The following is a 22,592-nucleotide window of genomic DNA, read 5'->3' as shown; positions in this document are numbered from 1 at the left end:
GTGTTGGATTAGAGGGCAACTAGCCCAGTCAGAATCACAGGGTCTTTCATTGGTATTATAGCACTAGACCACCTACAAATGAGTGATGCTAGGCATAGAATACTTTTGGACATAATACAGTCAAATATTTGCAGTCCAATAATATTAATAGACAGTAAGGCATAGAATACTTTTTGAACTTTCATAGACTAGCCTAAGCACAGTTACGTGTATTTGATTTAGTAAAAAAAAAAAAAAAAAATAGAAGTCTTGTATAAATTAAAGAATACAAATCTGAAGTTGAAAATAAATTGGGAAGAAAGCTGATACAAAAAACTGACAGGAGAGTACACTATGAAAGTTTGCATAAATTTTATACGGGTGAAGTCCATTAAAATACCTGGATATACACTTATACACCTTTACAAAATGATGCTACATAAAGATGTAAAAGAACATTATTGGATATGGTTAGATCAATGATTAGTTGCTCATATTTAGGATCTGAATTTTGTGTTAAGCTTTGGCAACTGTAGTGTAACTGAGTATGTTGAATATAAAAAACAATTAAAATGACATTAGAAAGTGATACAAATTAGAAAAAAAAAGCATGAAATAGAAGTAGTATGCATAAAAGTAGGGAGTCTCATGCATGTAATGTTGCATACCAGGTTATATTTGAGTTTTATTGGACTTCTAAGTAGAATTTTAATATTTGTCCTCCTCATTGGTTAGGTATCAAAGATATTCTCAGATATATCCAAGGAACAAAACACCATAAATTAACTTATCAAAGTGATCACTCAGAAGTCACAGGACACACTAACTTTGGTTTTGTAGGAGATGAAGATGGTAAAAAATTAACTTCAAGACATACATTTACCCTTGATGGTGGAGTGGCTTGTTGGTCAAGTAAGAAACAAGGCTGTATTTCCTGATCAACAATGAAACCTGAGCATGTAGCCTGCAGTAGTGCAGCTATTGAAGTTATTTCAAAAAACTTAGGCTGGAGGAACCAGATTTTGTATTTATATTAGGGTGACCCAATCTAATGATAAAAGAAGGGAAATTACAGATGCGTCCCTGCGGCACTAAAATATAGAAAACTGACAGGTTTAACAATCTCATCAAGTTTAACCTTCATCTCCTCATTGTATTTGAAATGTCATACTATCTATGTACTTAGACAACCTATTTGGTTTTTTATTGTTGTGCTTAGTGTGAATCCAATAGATTTTAGTTGAACTTCTGGATTGGTCTGCTTTGTGATCTTGGAACTCTATATCAACATTAACTTCTTATAGGTGTGCTCAATTTCTTGTGAGGTGTTGTTGTTGTCATTGTTACTTGGGTGTCTTGGTTGGTGGGAGTTTAGGGTTCTAGTTGGAAATAAAATGCTTATCTAATTGATTTTTTTGGTAATAAAAATAAAAATTTATTAAAAATGAAAAAAAGAGAGTACAAGAAGGGGGAGGAGCCCAAGGCTCTCTCAAGAGAAAAAAACTGTTGAGGATTTTGTGTAGATTTATTGGTTAATTTGTTTAGTTAGGGAGTGGGGACCACAGTACACTTGTTGGGACCCTTTAGAGTGGTGTTTTTAAGTCTTTTGTTGAGTTTTTTTGGGTTAGTTGCCCTATAAGGGCATATAAGTCATTGTACATAATTTTGACTTAAAGTACAAATATCAATGGGGGGGGGGGGCGGCCAGATTTGAAATCTCTCTTATTTTTTTCTCCATCTCTCTCTCTTCTTCTTTCTCCACAGTTTTTTGTTTCTACAGATTTCTATTTGGTATCAGAGCTGGATTTGAGTTTTCCTATGCCTCCCATCATGCAGCCCTAGATCAGCTGACTGCATGATGAGTTAGAGGGCTGATTGATGACCTCAAAAGTGCCCACTTTTTGGATTTTTTGGTAGATCTAGAACCCCTTGTAGTAGATCTTGGGTTGATCACCAAAATCAGGAAGGATTGGACAAGGGGGAGGAATCTTGATTGCAGTATGACTCTTCACTTTTGACTTGGGAAGGGGTGCTCTAGATTATTTGGAGTTCTTAGTGATTTCTGAGGGGGGCTGTTTAAGTTCTAGGGATTTCTGAGGTCTCTAGAGGGAGTGACAACGTTTTCTCTTGTTTCTAATGACTCCCATGGAGACGTGATGTCGGTAAAGTAAGAAAGATAGGATTCGATTGATTAAGAGATTTGAATAAATTTTGGAAGGAGTAGATTTGAATAATTTTAGGAAAGTCATATCCTAGGATTAAGGGAAAGATTTAGTCAATCCCTGATTGTGAGAGATTCTAGGGGTCTGCCTTTCCTATCTTTTCTTATTTAAGTTGTATGCTCAACATGTTTTTATTATCAATAAAGAAAATTCTCTTTTCTCTGTCCCTCTATATTTCGCCACATGGTATCAGAGCTTTAGGGTTCGATCATGAATTTTAAGGCCGCCATGGTTGGCTCTGGTTCAGCCTCTTTGGATGCTACCAGCGGTGTGACGTTTTCAGAGGGAGGTATTCAGTTAGCGGCTATTTCTCTTTCTGAGAATTCTCTTCAAATTACCATTCACAAATTGAATGGAAAAAATTATCTTGAGTGGTCTCAGTTCGTGTGGTTGGTGATCGACGACAAAGGGAAACTCGACTATTTGAACGGCGAAGTGAAACCGCCAGCCACTGATGATCCAAAGTACAGGCAGTGGCGTTCTGAAAATTTAATGGTTACCGCCTGGTTGATCAACTCCATGGATCTGGTGGTTGGAAAACCATTCATGTTCCTACCGACGGCTCGCGATGTGTGGGGAGCTGTTAAGGAAACCTATTCGGATTTGGACAATCATTCACAACTGTTCGAACTAAATACCCGAATGTGGAAGATACAACAAGGTGAACGTGAAGTAACAGCTTATTATAATGAGATGATGGCTGTTTGGCAGGAGTTGGATTTATTTGAAGAAGAAGAATGGCATAGTCCGAGTGACAGTGCTCAGTACAAAAAGAAGATAGAAAGAGGTCGGGTATTTGTTTTCTTGGCTGGTTTGAATAAAGAACTCGATGAGGTTCGGGGACGTATCAAGCATGACGGCAAGTGATGTTGAAGAATGTTAATGAAACAAAAACAGAGAATGAAAGGTCCACTCTTGTGGCCCGAGGTGCAGACTTAGAAGGAGATAGACGAGGAGGAAAGAAAAGGCCTTGGTGTGATCATTGTAGAAAGCCATGGCATACTCGGGAAACCTGCTGGAAGCTGCATGGGAAACCGACGGGTTGGAAGAAAAAATCAGGAAGTGACAACAAGTCAGGGGGAGATGTCTACGCGTTTCAAGTAAGCAATTCGGATCCAGGGCAGCAATCATCCTCAGAGTCTCTTCCTTTCACAAAGGAACAAATAGAGCACTTATATAAAATGTTTCAATCTCAATCGTTAGGAAATTCTAACCCATCCTGTTCTCTAGCTCAGTCAGGTAATTTTTTCACTGCAGCCATTGATTGTACCAAATCTAATGGCTCCTGGATATTAGATTCAGGTGCCACTGATCATTTGACCGGCACTTCGCAATTCTTTTCTTCATATACACCCTGTGCAGGGAATCAAAAGGTTAAAATCGCAGATGGAGCCTCCAACAGGTGTCTCTGGTATGCTTAGACTTCTTGCAATACTCACACACCAAGTCCTTCTTATCTTCCCTCCTGATCTCACTACTCCCCCTATCTCCATTTGGCTTAGGTTTGGTTGTACTAACCATAGCCGACTGGTCAATCCTAGACTGTCTCAACATAACATTCCTCCTACTCTCCTCTCTAGACACAGGCATAAGCTCGAGAAAGAATCACACTCTCTCTGGAAAGGATGTGTTGCCTTGCAATATCAACTTTAGGGTTCAGTCCAACTAAGAACTCAAAGACCCTATTCTTCTCCACCAACTTCTGATAGGTTGTTGCATCTTTCGTACTCTCACAAACCATAGTCTCTAAGTGACCTATCTCCTACCAAAGTGTTTTCAGCAAGGAGAAATACATAGCAAGAGGTCTATCTCCCTATTTTGTATTAATCACCTGATCCCTCAACTAATAAGCTCTAGCTACATTCTGTTTCTAGGAATAGGTCTCAACCACTCCATCCTAAATCTCCTTTGTTATATTAGCCCACAAAAAAAAATTACCAATATGGGGTAACATTGAATTACACAGCCAAGACATCACCATGTAATTCTCTTATACCCATTGGGAGGAATCTGTATCAGGTTTTTTCTCGACCCCAGTAAGGTATCCCAGTTTCCCACGATCACCAATAGCCATCTTGGCTGATTGTGCCCATTCTAAATAGTTTTTACCATCTAATTTAATTGTGGTAATAATCTCAAGTCCAAAAGAATCATTTGTACCTCTTCCACCCAGTCCCAGTCTCCCAGGTCACCGGTTGACTTCTACTCAATACTCCATCTCTCCATAGTTCTCAAAATAGATTAGAAAATCAATTATAGGTGAGAAAAAGTAGATTTATCTCCTTTAGAGGCCTCAACTACCCTTCTGGTACTCAAAAACCTCCCCCACCAAGATTCATGTGTGGCGAAATATAGAGGGAGAGAGAAAAGAGATTTTCTTTATTGATAATAAAAACATGTTGAGCATACAACTTAAATAAGAAAAATAGGAAATGCAGACCCCTAGAATTTATTCAAATCTCTTAATCAATCAAATCTTATCTTTCTTACTTTACCGACACTCCCCCTCAAGTTGGTGCAAAGATATCTATCATGCCCAACTTGCTAACTTGAAGCTCAAATGGCTGTCTCAACAAGCTTTTAGTTAAGACATCTGCCAACTTGCTGCATGGTTGGCACAAACGGAGTGCAAATTATTCCTTCTTCAAGCTTCTCCTTTATAAAGTGTCTGTCAATCTCAACATGTTTAGTCCTATCATGTAGAACCGGATTATGAGCAATGTTGATAGCTGCCTTGTTATCACAATACAATTTCATAGGAAAACTCATTGGTCTCTTAAGATCCGCTAGAACCCTCTTTAGCCAAAGAACCTCACACACTCCTTGAGTCATTGATCTGAATTCAACCTCAGCACTACTTCTAGCAACTACACTTTGCTTCTTGCTTCTCCAAGTAACTAAATTGCCCCAAAGAAATGTGCAATACCCCGAAGTTGACCTTCTATTAGTAATCGAACCTGCCCAATCCGAATCTGTATACACCTCAACCCCTCTCTTCTCATTTTTCTTGAAGAAGAGTCCTTTTCCCGGTGTGCCTTTTAGATACTTAAGTATTCGATACACAACTTCAGGATGTTCTTCGTACGGGGAGTGCATAAATTGACTCACCATGCTCACAGCGAAGGCAATATCAGGACGTGTATGTGACAAGTAAATCAATCTTCCAACCAGCCTTTGGTATCTACCCGTATCTACTAGAACCCCATCTTTAAATTCTCCAAGCTTAGCATTAACTTCTATTAGAGTGTCTAAAGGTTTGCAACTACTCATTCCAGTTTCTTTCAAGAGATCTAGAATATACTTTCATTGCGAAACCACAATGCCCTTCTTTGATCTTGCCACTTCCATTCCAAGAAAGTACCTTAGCTGACCTAAGTCTTTAATCTCGAATTCCTTGGCTAAGCTCTGCTTCAGTCTGCTCATCTCTTTAGTATCATCTCCAGTCAAGATTATGTCATCAACGTAGACAATCAGAACCGAAACCTTGTCTTTGGTGGATCTCTTTGTGAAAGGAGTATGATCAGATTGTCCTTGACTTTTAACGAACCTTGTGAATCTTTCAAACCAGGCTTTGGGAGACTATTTAAGTCCATATAGAGACTTTTTTAGCTTGCATACCTTAGTTCCAAACTTCTCAGTGAAACCAGGTGGAGGCTCCATATATACTTCTTCCTCCAAGTCTCCATTCAAAAAGGCATTCTTCACATCCAGCTGATTCAGTGGCCAGTCAAGATTAGTTGCAACAGATAAGAGTACTCGAACTGTATTTAGCTTCACCACTGGAGAAAAGGTCTTAGAGTAGTCTACTCCATATGTCCGAGTAAAGCCTTTAGCTACTAGGCGAGCCTTGTATCTCTCCAAGGATCCATCTGAGTTGTACTTCAGAGTAAACACCCATTTACAACCAACAATCGTCTTTCCATCCGGCAGATCCACTTTCTCCCAAGTAGCATTCTTTTCCAAAGCTCTCATCTCCTAAAAAATAGTTTCTTTCCACTCATGAACATTTAGAGCCTCCTGGATACTGTTAGGAATGGATACACTAGACACTTGTGAAATAAAGGCACAATATGAAGGTGAAATATTTTTGTAAGATACAAAATTTGACAGAGGATGTTTTGTACCTAACACCTTTCCTAAGAGTAATGGAAAGATCAAGTTGACTAAAAGATTCAAAATGAAATGGAGGAATATTTTCAGGAATCTTTGAAGAATTATCATGAATTTCATGATCCAACCTCTGATCAGATTTTTGTTAATGCTGCGGAATAGTGCCTCTCCTTTTTTGTGCTAGATATTCCCTTGAATATACAAGCCCTTTATACTGTTTTGCATGCATCTCTGTTGTTTCAGTTTTTTCATTTTGAGATGGCATTACCAAAGGTTGTTCATTGGTAGACTCAACATTTTCAATATTTAATTCATTTGTTTCCACTAATTTTGTATTTTCTGCTTCACTTTCTTTCGATGACCGGTTGTGAGGAACATCATTATGGACAAATTCAAACATTAAATCAGAACTATCTAAAAAACCATCTTTACTAGTGTTGCTCTCCCCTTGAAGATGGAAGTTGTTGTAGTACGAGGTTCCTTCAAAGAAGGTGACATCTATAGACACAAACATCTTTTTCAAAACTGGATCAAAGCATTTGTAACCTCTCTGATTAGTGGGATAGCCTACAAAAATACATTTATGTGCTTTTGGATCAAGTTTTGAACGTTTGGGATCATGGTTATGAACAAAGGCCACACTTCCAAAAATTTTTAAGGGAATGTCTGTCACTAGTTGAGAGTTTGGAAAACAGTCAGTGAAAACCTGTATGGGTGTTTTAAAATCAAAAATCCGTGTAGAAAGTCTGTTAATCAAATAAGTGGCTGTTAAAACAACTTCTCCCCAAAGATACTTAGGAACCTTAGTTTTAAAACTTAGAGCTCTAACAACTTCAAGGAGATGTTTGTTTTTCCTTTCAGCCACCCCATTTTGTTGAGGTGTATTATTACATGAACTTTATAATTCCTTTCTTAGCAAAGAAATTCCCTAACACATTGTTAAAAAATTCCTTTCCATTATCACTTCGAAAAACTTTAATCTGAGTCTGAAGTTGTGTTTGAACCATGTTGTAGAAATTTTTAAACACAGTTTCAGCATCAGATTTCTCTTTTAAAAGGAAAACCCAAGTGACCCTATTATGATCATCAATAAAAGTAATGAACCAACGTTTTTCAGAAAGAGTTGTCACTCTAGAAGGACCCCAAACATCACTGTGAATCATGGTAAATGGTTTTGATTTTTTATATGGTTGAGACGGAAAAACAGCACGATGATGTTTTGCTAATTCACAAGATTCACACTGAAAAACTGAATGATTTTTATTCAAGAGTAACTTGGGAAATAGATGCTTCAAATAATGAAAGCTAGGATGTCCTAATCAATAATGCCATAACAAAATTTCACTATCACTAGAAACAGAGATAGAACTGAAACAAGTCAGTCGGTCTTGCCTTCCAAAGGTTGATCCTTTATTAAAGAGGTAGAGGCCACCATCCTGTTTAGCACCCCCAATCATCTCCCCTGAGGTTAAATCCTGAAATTCACAACGAGAAGACAAAAAATTAACTCGGCAATTATCATCAAGGGTTAGTTTATTGACAGGCAAGAGATTGTATGATAGGTTAGGAACATGCAAAATATCTTTAAGTGATGGGCCTTCTGGATTTATATTTCATAAATAAATTTGAATTTAATGGTGACCCCATACCTTTTGACCTGGACAAGGCAAACAAATCTGGGTAAGTTGAGAGAGAGAAGGAGGGGGGGGGGGAGGGGTTAGTCATCCCTCTCTCTTGTTAGCGTGAATGCTAGTTCCCCTTCTTTGATTTTTATTATTTATCATTATTTAAAAAAAAACAAATCGTATAGAGAACCTTCCTTCCCCATCTTGAAAATGTAGTGATTGAAATCATCTCTTTCCTCCTCTAGACCAGACCCCTTTTGGATGCAAGGGTCTAAGCAAAAGGGTGAGAAAATTCATCCTCACCCCTTTTCTATCAGGAACCCACCTTCGGAATCGGTTGAATGGATAGAGGTGAATGAGAGGGGAAATTGTCACCTCCACTAAAGGAGAGAGTAGGTGCTCCCAAACTCAAAAGAACGAAGCAAACAAAAACAAATCCAAAAAAAGTTCTCTGAAATTAAAAAGAAACTAAACATCTACAAAAATCAAACTACGAATCCAACACAAAAAGTGAAGTAAGAATTTTACCTCTATGTACCTTTGATTGATGGAATTACACTACTGTTGGGACAATGGTGTTGGAAGCTGAATGGTAATAGGATGCCTTTTGTAGCTTTCAAGCAACTAGTAGATGATGTTTTGGGAACTTCATCCGATTTGGATTGGTATCATGGAGATGACAAGGGATAGCTAAGGCGATGACAGCAAGTTGTAATTCAAATTGTAGTGGTAGCTGAAGACGTTGATGGTAGAGTGAGCTAGGGTATTTCGACAACTATCAAGACAGAGAGAAGACCATCTTCACCATTCATTTTCCCTAGTGTTTTTGGACTCTCCTTGAAACCAATCTCTCTTCTTCCTCTGGCTTGAGAACCCTTCTGTAGCCTTTCTCTTCTTCTCTTTGCCCACCCTCATTTTTTTAGCTCGACAACCCCTCTCTCACTATTCTCTCTGTTGGTCTCTTTCTCAGCTCCAAATCTTAGACTCCTCTCATCTGATGTTTATTCTCCCCTTCTCTCAAAAAATGAGAGCTCTCTCTCTCTCTCTCTCTCTCTCTAATTCTCGACCACCTTCTCCTTTGACCTCCCCCTCTTTAAACTCCTCTCACCCGATCCCTTGTATTGGGAATGGAGTCTTCCATTTATAATAGGAGGGAGGGGGGGTTTGTCAACTCTCAAGATGAAAGAAGGGTTTTATCAAGTTAGGGTTTAAAAGAATAGGAGGGTTTGGTAACTTGGGGTCCAAAGGGGTAATTTCGTAATTTATGGTTTTGGGGGTAATTTGGGATAAAAGGATGATTTGGGTTCAGAGGGTAAATTGGTAATTTGGGGTTTGAAGGGGGTAGGCTTAGAGGGACATTTTGATAATTTGAGGAATGAAGGGCATTTTTGTTGTTTTAGGTTTGAAGGGTATTTTGGTAATTTTGGAAAATGAAAGATATTTAGGTAATTTTGTAATAAGGGGCATTTTGGTAATTTAGGGGATGGGGCATTTTGGTAGTTTTAGGTTTGAAGGGTATTTTGGCAATTTTGGTAAATGAAAGGTATTTAGGTAATTTTGTAATAAGGGGTATTTTGGTAATTTAGGGATGGGGGGTATTTTGGGAATTTAGGCATGAGAGGTTTTTTTTTCATGATTTGGAAGTAGGGTATTTGGAATGGAGGGCATTTTGGTCATTTAGGCAAGGGGTATTTTGGGGATGTGGAAGAAGGGGTATTTTGGTAGCTTGGTCAAGCGTATTTTAGGATTTTAGAAAAGGAATATTTTGGAAATTTGGTCGAGGGTATTTTGGTAATTTTAGTTAAGGGAGTATTTTAGGGATTTAGGGAATGAAGGGTATCTTGGGAATTTAGGCACAATGGGGTATTTTACATGAAGGGGGTATTTTTGGGAATTTGGAGAGAAGGGGTATTTTTGGGCTTTAAGGGTATTAGGTGGGTTCAGCAATGGATTTTAAGGATTTGGGGGTTGAGATTTGGGTTCTTTGGATTCTTTGGGTTTTGGTAGGGTCGGAATGGTTTTATCGGTGTTTGAGGGTGAGTTGGGGGTTTCAGATAGAAGACCGAGCAAAAATCGGGTGCTGACAGGTACCTATTTTGGTGCAACAACTCTACCAAATGATTTTCACACAGTTTGGAATGAGGACTAAGATTTTCATATTAGGCAATGCTAAAGAATATTTTGAGAAGGATTTGGCCACATATTTATTGGAGCATGGGGTGATCCATTAGAGTAGTTGTGCTTATACATGGCAACAAAATGGGGTAGCAGAGATGAAAAACAGACACATTGTGGAGGTGGCAAGAAGTCTTATGGTGTGTGCTTCAGTTCCTGTTCATTTTTGGGAAGATGAAATTCTCACATCTGTGTACTTGATCAACCATGTACCTTCACATATTTTTGGGTTTAAGGTGCCATTTAGTCTTCTATTTCCAAAAGGGGAGATATTCCATATACCATTGAGAGTTTTTGGATATATTTGTTTTGTTCACATTCTTGGTCCTCATCGTAGGAAGTTGGATCCTAAAGCCAAGAAATGTGTTTTTCTTGGGTATGCTCAAAACTAGAAGGGGTATTGTCGTTATGATCCAATGTCGGGGAGCATGTTTGTCACTATGGATGCTACCTCTTTTAAGTCTATATTCTTTTTCTTTGGTGCTTTTCCTCGGGGGGAATGTTTTGGGGAGGATAACTCATAGTCTGTTCCTCCATCTGGTCCATCAGATCCACCATCAGTTTCACCTGTTGCTCCATCATTAGCTCCTCCAGTCCCACTGCCTGATCTACTACGACATACCTCACAGTTCTTTCAGCACCAATGCAAGAGGGTTGACTCTACACATGCTCTAGTAGGAGAACTTGCGCCACTCTTCGTCTGTCCACCTGGGATTCCAGGTTCGGATGATATAGTTAGTATTTCCCTTGAGCTTGTTTTTGCCTCTAATCCCATTGATGATGTTTTTATACCTGACATTGATGTTGCAACTGATCTTAATCTTCCCATTGCACTCTACAAGGGAAAGAGAAAGTGTTCAACCCGTCGCATTTCACACCATCTCTCCTATAGTACCCTATCACCTTCCTATTGTGCCTTCATTTCTTCCCTAGATTTTGTGTCCATACCTAGGAATGTTAGTGAGGTTCTCTTCAAACTTGAGTGGAGAACAACTATGCTAGAAGAAATGGAGGCTTTGCTTAAGAACCAGACATGGGAGATAGTTGATTTTCCTATAGAAAAGGAGACGGTTGGGTGTAAATGGGTGTTCACTATGAAATACAGGGCCGATGGCAGCATAGAGAGGCACAAGGCAAGGTTGGTTGCAAAAGGGTATACATACACCTATGGTATAGATTATTTGGAGACCTTTGCACTAGCGGTTTGAAACAATCACCTAGGGCATGGTTTGACAAGTTTAGGGGGGCATTGATCCATTTTGGATACATATAGACCCAGTCATTGAAGGGATGAGAGATCCATCATATGGATGGCTGAACCCTACAGGAAGGTTGGGCGAAATTTCAAAAATTTCTCTCTCTCCCATGTGGGAATCACATTCCCTATTTTAGAAAACTGCATTTTCAAGGATCAATCTTGAAACAAACCAGACCAGATCTGAAACCAAAAGGGTAGGAGAGGGATATACTTGATACAGAGTAACAGTAACTCTCAATGAAGGTGTTCACGCCCAAGGAGAAGACCAAAGACTGCTCCACCGAAGATGACATGATGCGAGGTGAAGCAGAATCAACAGGACAGTTCTTTAGCAAGAACCAAATTCTTCAACAAGAATATGATGGAGGGCTGGTGAGCACGACTTCAGATTGCCTTTTCTAGCAAAAGGCAATATCAAGAACCATTCTTGATCACTCCCACTGGTGGAGATCGAACTGGGTAGGGCAGCAAGAGCAGGAAAGAACAAGAGCAGAAGACAAGTGCAATCAAACTGTGTTGTCTCTCTCTGTAATTCAGCAGACCGTGAGATGTATTGGAGGTTTGCCATGCTCTTCTATTTATAGCCTTAAAGAGAGGATCTCCTAATCCCATTAGGAGTTTCCTAATCCAAATCATTTTTTTGGATCCGGACTCTCTTTAAGAGATAAGGATAATCCCTTATCTTATCTGCAGATAAAGATCAACCTTCCTAATCAAATTAGGAGTTTCTTGATCCAAATCTTTATTTGGATCTGGACTCTTTGAGTGGATAGGGATAATTCCTTATCCTATCAACTGATCCAAATCCTAGAACCGCCCCTTATTTAATTAATCTTATTAAGCCAGTTCAAATGGGCTTTAGGCCCATTAAGTCTATGTGCTCACTTAACCTCTTAATCTGCTGCCCAGTTGGCTATCCTTGTATGGCGTGGGACCCAAACATTGATCTACACATCAGCCACATGGGTTCAGCCCAGCCTTTGTTGCAAGGCCTAGCCGAATTCACTGTAGGAGACAGTAAACCCCTGAGTCCATCACCATGGGCTCTTAATGGGCCCAACATTTACACTAAATGGTCATTGGGTCCAGCCACCTTATGAAAACCCAATGACTGTGGGCAGATGCAAGATTAGCCCATCAGTTATTGCCCTCAATGGTCTTACACTTAACCTCTTAGCCCATAATGATCAAATATTGCTCGACAAGAGAGGACCTCTCCCTCGGCTGCAAGGTACAGTGCTGCACTCTCTACTCACATGGATCCTGTGAATTAAAACCTTTTGCAAACATTTTGAAACCATAACGGTTGAAATCGATTATCGACAGTTTTGGTTTCCATCAGAGAGAGTGCATCCCCGATCATTCATTTTGTCTGACAAAGGGGCTGATCCTGTCACTATGATCACCCACTCAGATGAATTCTCAGATTGTCCCAACATACCCAGGTTTTGACCCCCTCTAGGATCTCACTGATTGGCATATCAAAGACAACCCAATCCGACACCTAGTGTAGTATCATAATCGAGTCTAGGGGTTAGGTGTAACATTCCAGTTTTGCTCATCTATCTCCAAGGTCCAGGGCAATACTGGAATTTTGGTCCGGTTCTGGGTTTCAAGAAAACCCACACTGCATGTACCTCAGGTCTCACCCTGGCAGCTGAGACAAACCACTCCAACCAATTTGGCGGCACATCAGTGTCAGCCTTGGCAAGATAAATCTCCCTAGATCTATCCAACGACTGTGAAGATTCTAAACTAACATGAGTCTCTTATGTGTCCAGTTTAAGGGTATTACACAGAAACACACCATAATAACATGAGTCAAATATGTACTTTATTCATTTACAATAAATGTCATAATGTACATCATTCTGATTGGAGCTAAGGTCATACACTGTCTAACAGTCAGATGACACTATCTTTGTGAAGAGGAGTGAATCACTTGTGTTAGTATTGATTGTGTATGTGGATGATATAGGGAATGATCTGAGGGATGTTGATGCACTCAAGAAGTCACTGCAGCAAGAGTTTGAGATTAAGGATCTAGGTGAACTAAAATATTTCTTGGGTATTGAGGTTGCAAGATCCAAGCATGGGATATTCATTCTCTTAGAGGAAGTACGTATAAGACCTACTACAGGAAACTAGGAAGCTAGGAGTTAAACTAGCTGATACTCCTATTGATCCAAACCACAAGATTAATGCTTTGTATGGAGAATTGGTTAAGGATGTGGGGAGATATCAGAGGATGGTAGGCCGGCTACTATACTTGTGCATGTCACGCCCAGACATTTCCTATGCTATGAGTGTTGTGAGTCAATATATGCATGCTCCTTGGGTTTAGCACTAGGAAGCCATTGATAGGATCCTTGCATACCTAAAGAACCATCCTGGTTGAGGAATTTTATTCACAGACCATGGGAATTTGAAACTGGAGTCTTATATAGATGCAGATTGGGCAGGTTGCCTAGATGGCAGGAGATCCAAATCAGGGGTGTATACCTTTGGGGGGGGGGATCTGGTTTCATGGAAAAGTAAAAAACAGTCGGTGGTGGCAAGATCAAGTGTAGAAGCCGAATATAGATCTATAACCCATGGTGTCTTAGAATTACTTTGGATTAGATCCTTGCTGAGTGAGATTGGGATAGATACGGAGGAGCCCATGATGCTATATTGTGACAACCAAGCTGTAATCAATATTGTCCACAATCCAGTCCAGCACGAAGGGACAAAACACATTGAAGTTGATAGACACTTCATAAGAGAAAGGGTGATAGCTAGAGAAGTCTTCATGCCTTATGTCACCACTGAGTTATTGTTGACTGATGTCTTCACCAAAGGGGTTGCAAAGAACAAGCTTGAACATGACCTAGGCAAGTTGGGAATGTGTGACATTTACTCCCAACTTCAGGGGGAGTATTGAGGATTTTGTGTAGATTTATTGGTTAATTTGTTTATTATTTAGTTAGGAAGTGGGGAACACAAAACACTTGTTGGCACCCTTTAGAGTGGTGTTTTTAAGTCTTTTATTGAGTTTATTTTTGGATTACCCACCCTATAAGGGCATATTAGTCATTATACATAATTTTTACTTAAAGTATAAATATCAATAAGAGGGGGCGGCCAGATCTGAAAGCTCTCTTATTCTTTTCTCCGTTCTCTCTCTTCTTCTTCTCTTTTCTCACAAAAACTTATTTTCTTCTTTCTCTACAATTTTTTGTTTCTACAAATTTCTACTAAAACAAACAACCTCCAAAACTCAAAGTGATAAAACCAAGGCCACCTGGACTCAAAAATAGAACCTAGAATCCAAAATCTCAAACAAGGGGACTACTAAAGCCACAAACCAGCACAACCATAAACCACACGACTCAAGAACAAAAAATAAAAGAATCTCCAGGATAGCATAATCAAAACAATTCAAACCTTCGAGACAGCAGCAGAAATCCTTGAAGGACCAACACCAAAATCTCTCTCAAACATTGCATCCTGCAAATCAATGACCACTAAAGCTTCTAGAGTTTTTCCTAGTCTTCACAACCTTCTTGATTGGTTTAATCCCAAAAAGGCCCCCTTATAGCCTAGAAAAAGCCTTTGAAACTACAATATCTTGTTGTTTCCTTTGTCTCTTAAGCCTTCTATTTGCTAGAGTATTTTTTTTGGAATTCCAATGAACATGAGGGTTTCTCATTAATCCTTTCCAATTCTAGCACTGTGTTTTTCTCAAAGAGCTGGGCATCAACCAAAGCTTCACTCTTTTCACCAAGTCCTCTACCAAATTAGATGTAGTTGAGCTATTGTGGCCTTCATTGACTAGTGGAGCCTGCGCTTGAAGACCTCCATCACTCTCCCTAACAGGCAACACGTAACTTTCCTCCAATTCTTTGAACATCCTCCTAGTAAAAGATTCACCTCCCAAAACAAGCAAGCATAGAGTTTTATTTACCTTTACAACCGTTTCTGCAAACTTAGTTATATCAATATCTTTATCTTTATCAATCTGATGCGTTTTGTCCATATAAACTTCTTCTTCATCCTCTTCACATAGGCTTTCTTCTTCATCTGAAGAAAAAACATCATCTTGACTCCTTTCAATTTCAATCTCCATCAAAGGCCTTGTTCTATAAGATCTTTTCCTGTGTTTAACTTTCGAACTCCCAAAAAATTTGTCTTTGTCTTTGTCTTTAGTTTTTCCTTTGACCTTGAGCTCCTTCTCCTTCAGGATAACACTCAGAAGCCAAACAAGACTGCAGGTCCTTCACTTTTTCCTTCATCAACCTCAGAATTCAGCTCTAGGATTTGATCCATACCCTTTGTTAAACAAAATTCAAAATGCAACTCCTTCGATTGTTTACATTCAGGATTTATCCCCTGATTAAGCTCAGAAAAATAAAAAGGATCGAAATATCCTCCCTTCGGAGCACACTGTTGCTCCAACATAAAACACTTGAGGGAGATGTAATCAATAAACTCTCTGCCCCCAAGAGTAAAAAAGTGTTTTCCTTACTTTTTGAAGTGTTTTAAAAGCATAAGGCGCAAAAAAAGCACAAGGGTCAATTTGCACCCAAGGTGCACACCTTTTTGAAACAAGGCACAGAAATACAAAAACAAAATGCTAAAAAATAAAAAAAGTCAGAAAATCCAAAAAAATGTCAAAAAATTCAAAAAAAAAAGCAAAAAAATTAAACATAAGATTGATAAAAATATAAACTTAAATTTTAAAATAAATGCTTTAAAAAAATCTATTATCTAAAATTAAATACATAAACATAACATGTAATGCATATTCAAATGAAAATTTAAAAATAAAATAGAACATATAAAGCATTTTCAAGCTTGTAAAACCCACAACCTCTTTTTTTTTTTCCTCAATTGCATTACTTTAAGTAGCTAATATGATGTAAAACATATTGCATTCCTGATTCTATGCTTTGTACCACGCCCCTTGAGGCAAACCCAAACAAGTCCATTCTAGGGTCTCAAATTCTTAATTCTCACATAAAAAATAATGATCATATAACTATAATTGCCTTTTAAGAAGATATTTTATTAGAATGAATGAATGAACAACATTAGCCTATGTCTTTGCACATGGCTTCTTGAAAATTGTTGGTTTTCTTGGATAGGAGCTCTCCTACCCTCAATTGGTTCACCATTAGTATAGATGTACCTTGTAACAAAGCATTTGTAGTCACCTCTCCGAAAACGTTCATCGTCTTCCCTTGAGGTCACCTCGAGACCTCTTCAGAAATCTCTGCAACCTCTTAAGTTTTGGCTTGTTGTCGAATGATCTCTATTTGAGAAAGAAATGGGGTTGGACATTGACAGGGTTGACCCGGTTTTTGAACTGGCCCTAGTCGAACCAACACAACAAACCCCATCTACTATAAGAAACTTTATGGGTTCCTTCTTCTCCCAGCCCTTTCCCTTGCTAAGGTCTCTTCCATGTCCTCTCTCCACCTGAAACTGAATAGGAAAAGAGACACTCCCAACCTTCGAACACAGGAGAGGCTGGTTTCTCCACTCATTACTCGCCCAATCCTCCACCTCTCTTATATCAGGGTCCAAGTGAACAAACTGACCTACTAAGCATCTCTTTAGAAATTCCAATCTTTCTCCCATCTTACCTACTTCCTTGACCGACACAACCTTTGTCGACAACGACATTGGAACTAGAATCAACACTGCTATCAGTACCAAATTTTCTGATCAGAGTCTCCTAATCTCAATCTTAGTTTAAGAATCACTGTTCACCGCCGTCGCTCCATTGCTCACCTCAAATGCTGAAACTTATCCACCATTGCAGGCCAACTCTTGTTCTATTTGTCAGAGCTTTCGCTCTTCAACTATCTTACCTATTTCTGTAACCATATTACATGAATCTTTCTATGTTCACTATTCAAGGTAGTGAACTTTGCCCATATTTTGGAGGCCCACTTTATTGTCATTAATGCCGATCAACTCATTGACCATTGCCTATGTAAAGAAGCTCAGTGGATTAATATCCATCAATTTCAAATTTCAAACTTATATTTTCGAGGTTCTACTTCTTTATAAAGAAGAACAAAAATAAAAAAATTACAACTAAAGCTCCCCACTGACATAACTAAAGTTTCGAGTGTCCATTGATCCAGCAATGGAGTAAGAGCTAGCAGTGTTGTCTCGCCTATCAATGACTAACAAAAGAGGAGAAAATTCTGTTGCTCTGAAGCAAAAAGAGAGCATTCTCCTCTATTTTATCTAATTGATGCTAATGGTCAAATGCTAATATAGCCAACTTTTTAATATATATTTGATATTGAAGTTTCTAGATTAAGTATGGCTGAGATGGGTTGAGTAGAGTATCGAGGTTGTTAATTGTTCCTTGACCACCTAATACTTTATATTCACATTGTATTTTTTTTTCATTTTTCTGATAGCCTAAAGGGCATGGAGTTCCTCCTGGGCAGTTCCTTTATTTGTTTATTTTTAAAATTCAAAGTTTTCACTTCTTGGTGATCCATACTCTGCAATTATCTTTCATAATATGGACTGTGATTGCAGGACATTTTCTATTCAGCCATCTCAGTTTTCTTTCATGCATATCTATGGACGACGTGCACAACTAACTGGTTCTGTTATTATTGATGGTGAGTGGCTTCATCTTCACCTCTGTAAAGAATCCTGGTAGATGGTCGATATCCATCTGTTTTTTCCTGATTTTTCTATAAAAATTCATTTTTTTAATCTTCAATTGTTGTTTTGTTTTTCCTTTTCATTTTGTTGCAAAGGTGGTTCTGGCTATTGCAAGTTTGGTTGGAGTAAATATGCCTGTCCATCTGGCCGGTCAGCAACGTTTTTGGTGAGATTGCTTCTATTGCTGGACATTGTTTTGAATCAATTTCTATAAAATACTTCCTGAATTTTAGTTGTTTTGAGTCCTCCATTTTTGGCTGTAATGGTTTTAAACAGGACAATCAGCATTGTTAACCCAATAGGTTCTAAAGTTTTACCTGATGTGCAGGAATTTGGGAACATTGAATCTCCAATGTACTCTAGGCTCCGACATTTTTATGCAACAATTTTCAGCAGGTATGCAGTCTCTTTTTTGGGGGAGGGGGTGGATGGGTAGGAGGGATATTGAGTTATGCCGTGTTTATCTCAATTCTATGTTTAGAAATCTGTGGATTTTGCAATCTTATTTGTTTTTACTATCATTGATCATCTGTTATTCAAGCCATATTTTTCTTATAGGCAACAGGTAATAAAATTGCTTGAGTTTATATGAAAGATCCATTCTACTATACTTTAGATCCCTCTACAAGAAGATCTACATCAGGTCCAAAAATATGTTGAACCCAGCGCTATATACCAAGACAACAAAAATTACTTTGGATCCCTCTACACGAAGATATCCATCAGGTCCAAAAATTATATTGAACCCTGCACTATATCACAAGACAGCAAAATAAAACCACAAACATTTAGCATTTCACTATCTTATCCAAAATTTCCTTAATATCCATCCTGGGCTTGTCTTTAAATTGCTTAAAAATTAGGGAAAATTTTTTTGATTTTTTTTTTCTTTAGGGGTTGTGTCTAGTCGGTCCCCGAACTTTAAAACATGTCTTTGCAGTACCCTGAACTTTCAAAATGTGTCTAATAGGTCCCTACCATTAACAGTCCGTTAGTTACTTTTGAAAATGTCAAAACTACCCTTCTAAAGAACACTGTTTATTGTCTTCTACCTTGAGACCAACCAAATACCGATGACGGCTTAAACCGCCATTGCACCTTGATGATTTGGTAACGCTCTCTCTATTCTGCTTTCATTTCTTCTTCTTCTTCTCTCTCTCTCTCTCTCTCTTGTAAGGCTGGTGGGAACAACGATACCTTGAGTGTTCTCGAAAGAAAGCCTGATGTAGTGGAGAGCTTTCAGTAAGTCCTCTTAGATTTGTCCGTTGTTCCCTGTAGCTTTTTTTTTTTCTCCTGTGGGACCAGGTAACCATGGTTATGACAGAGGAAAGAGGGATGGTAATAAGGACTTTAGGAGGAACGATAAGAGACAGAGAGAAGAGGTGATGAAATGAAATTTGACAATGGAGCAACATCTCGATCAAGTAGCCACAAGGAAGAAGAAATGGGAGCATGAGTTTCTTGGTTGGTGAGTCATATCCCGGTTAGAATAAGTAGCAAAGACTTCAAAGGTGGGAAGCTCTATTTGAAAAAGGGGGAGGTCGTGGAGTTGTAGGACCAACAACATGTGATATTATTGTCCATGGACGAGAGCAGAGAGCTTATCCAGTGTGTGGATCAGGAAATTTTGGACACTGCACTTCCGAAGTGTGGGGATCCAGTTCTGGTTCTGTATGGGAAACACAAGGGTGTATTTGGAAATCTAGTGGAGAGAGACATTGAGAGTGAATCCGGTGTCATCCGAGATGCTGATACTCATGCATTGCTCATCCGAGATTCTGTTATATTATGAGGCTCTGAAACATACCTATTTAATTATTTAATGGGGCTGCCTTTTAGTGATAGGTAATTTAGCTTTCAACTTCATGGTGATTGCTCCTTCAATGCCCGGAAAAGTCAAGTTGTAGAAATTGGGCAGTTGTTATTCACAGGATAGATGAAGAATTTGTTTTTTTTAATCTCAATATGCATTACCATATATTCAATGATTTGAAGTAGTGGGCTTGGGAGTACATCTGCTTGACAATGTGACTGTTCTTGGTTTTGTTTTTCCACCACAGAGTTTCTTTTCTAGAGTCCAAACAGCTGGGATTGGTCAATATACATTATGAAGCTCCTGTTATCACAAACTCACTTATGGATTTAATTGCCTAATGACTATAGTCTTTGTTAGTGTAAGAAGAAACGGAGGATAATAAACGAGCAAACTCAGCACCATACAGGAAACCATACCAATGGCAGTTTCAGCCATTGCTGGAACTTGGTCAATTTCTGGCACCTTTGTCCATTCGTTCAATTCTGTTCCTGGCACTGTCGTCAGTCCCCGGCATCATCATAGCAATGGCACAGCTGTTTAGTCTCAAGGTATAAGACAATGAACAGTATCTTCTTTTAAGGGTAGTTTTGACATTTTAAACGTTTTAAGTGGCACATGTTGTCACATGATACAGATAACCGACAGACTGTTAATGGCAGGGACCTATTAGACACACTTTGAAAGTTCAGGGTACTGCAGAGACACGTTTTAAAGTTAGGGGACCGACTAGACACAACCCCTACAAATTCTTGGAAGTTGTGTTGGCTTGTTTTTGAAATAACTTTTTATTCCTCTCTTTCTAAATATCCTGAAAACTGCAAAGGGGGTAATTATCCTTGGTATCACTCCCTTTTACTCAAACTCTTATATTAGGCCAATGCTGAATTGTAAGAAGAGTACATGAAGTTAAAATCTAATCAACTTTGAAGTTGAACAAGAAGAAAATATTGGGAGGACCTACAATTTTACAAATACTTGGTGGGTGCTGAAATTATGGGAGTGATGTAAAATGCAAGAAAAATTTGGATAAAACTTTATTAAGGATGGAAGAATGGGCTTGGGCTTGGGTTCTGATATAGGGAGGTCTAATAAAGTATATCAAAGGGTTTAGAATAGGCTTACTGGATTAGAATCGCAAGTGTCACTTCTATAGTGAGAAAATAGAAGAAAAAACCTGCAATGGCAGAACTTTTTGATTGGTATCTGCAATAGCATAATTCTTGAGAGAAAAATGAGAGAATTGTAATATCTTGCAATCTAGGAGGAATTTTCAAAATGATCAATAGTTATTGTGGGGAAAGACAATTAATAAGGGAGAGCTAGTATAGGAAGAAACTCGGTTGGGTTTTTCTAGGTCTTCTGGGTCAGGTGATTTCTAGAAAAAGATTTCTCTTAAGCTGTGTTTGGTTTGAAGGAAAAAGTAGGGAAAGGAAGGGAAATTTAGGGAAACCTTTACAAACCTTGTATAGGTTTCCCTATGTTTCCCTTCCTTTCACTACCTTTTCCTTCAAACCAAACATAGCCTTAGGGTTTTGGTAGATGTGCTAAAATCATCCAGATTTTTTATATAAAAAATATTGCCCAGGCGTCTCTTCAGTCTTTGTAGTTACTCTTACAGGGTGTGGTCCCATGTTTTAAGACTGTATGATATGAGTTGGGTGACTTCCCCAGACCTTTCTTCCTTATTGTCTTCTTGGCGTGGGCAGGCCTTCTCTAAGAGTGATAAGGTGCTGTGGAAAGTTTTTCCTATGGTGCTTTGTTGGTGCATTTGGAAAGAGTGGAACAGCCGCTTGTTTGAAGATCATGCTTGTCCTTCAGAGAAATTATGCATGATTGCTGAAAGATTTCATTGATAAAAAACGATTGCTGAAAGGATTTTGTTCAAATGGATTTCCATTAGTCATCTCTTCAGGGGTTTTCAATTTAGGCACTTGTGGATCATTGGGGAGCTATTCTGTGGGAAAATGATTTTATTGTGTAATGTATTGTCTGTTGACTCTTCTTTCCTTGTGGTTGGCTGCTGAGGAAATCTTTCACTCAGCAGTCCTTATTATATTTTTCTTTAATGAAATCAATAGTTTTTTAAAAAAAAGGACAGGCAATGCATAGATGTGTGGCTAGTCTCCAAGACAACAACACATTCTATCGCCCAGCCTCGAATTAGTGTCTTGACACCAATATTTTTGATGAAACCCAAGAGAATTAGAAGAGAAAAATATAGAAGCTTACTTGGATTCAGGAAACAGATTGTTTAAATGAATTTTATGCCTTTTGATTTGATAGAACAGCAGCTGAGGTCACTAACCTGCAGAGAAGAGAACATCAAAGAGAGAAGGGAGAGGTATGGGAAGGTATGAAGTAGGGCTTGAAAATCAATCAATTTTCTCAAACTGGATCCTATACATCACTTTCTGTTCATATTGATGCAACCATACACACACACACACGCACAGATATATATATACTACAAAACCAGAATTGCCAACACACCCCTAATGCTGAAAATTTAAATACAAAAGAGACTCTAAAACTGAAAATAATGATTCAAATCCCTAAAAACATTGCTATCTGACATGGAATATTGACTAGAATCATGGTTAGTCCCAAAAAAAACATATAATTGTAACCCCCTACATTTATTGCACAAGGCATACTTATTAGTCAACCTGAAACTTAAGTTTTTCTATGGTGAGAACCTTTTTGATCACCACGAACTAGGTGAAAACTTCCAC

The 22,592-nt window shown here is 38.5% G+C and overlaps 1 protein-coding gene across 5 annotated transcripts in view; it reads left to right on the top strand.

The window, feature by feature from the left end:
* The window catches only part of ARP8 (actin-related protein 8), a 112,388-nt gene that overhangs the window by 3,078 nt on the left and 86,718 nt on the right, over positions 1-22,592 (top strand). For all 5 annotated transcript variants that reach the window (XM_088966136.1, XM_088966134.1, XM_088966137.1 and 2 more), the window contains 3 exons: positions 17,913-17,998; positions 18,140-18,210; positions 18,373-18,440. In XM_088966136.1, the coding sequence (XP_088822262.1) occupies positions 17,913-17,998; positions 18,140-18,210; positions 18,373-18,440 (225 nt within the window). The remainder of the gene's footprint in view (positions 1-17,912; positions 17,999-18,139; positions 18,211-18,372; positions 18,441-22,592) is intronic.

This window comes from Nelumbo lutea, chromosome 1 (assembly GCF_056320005.1).
Source record: "Nelumbo lutea isolate HS-2025 chromosome 1, American lotus-T2T, whole genome shotgun sequence".
NCBI lineage: Eukaryota > Viridiplantae > Streptophyta > Magnoliopsida > Proteales > Nelumbonaceae > Nelumbo > Nelumbo lutea.
This window is presented reverse-complemented; position numbering and strand designations above follow the sequence as displayed.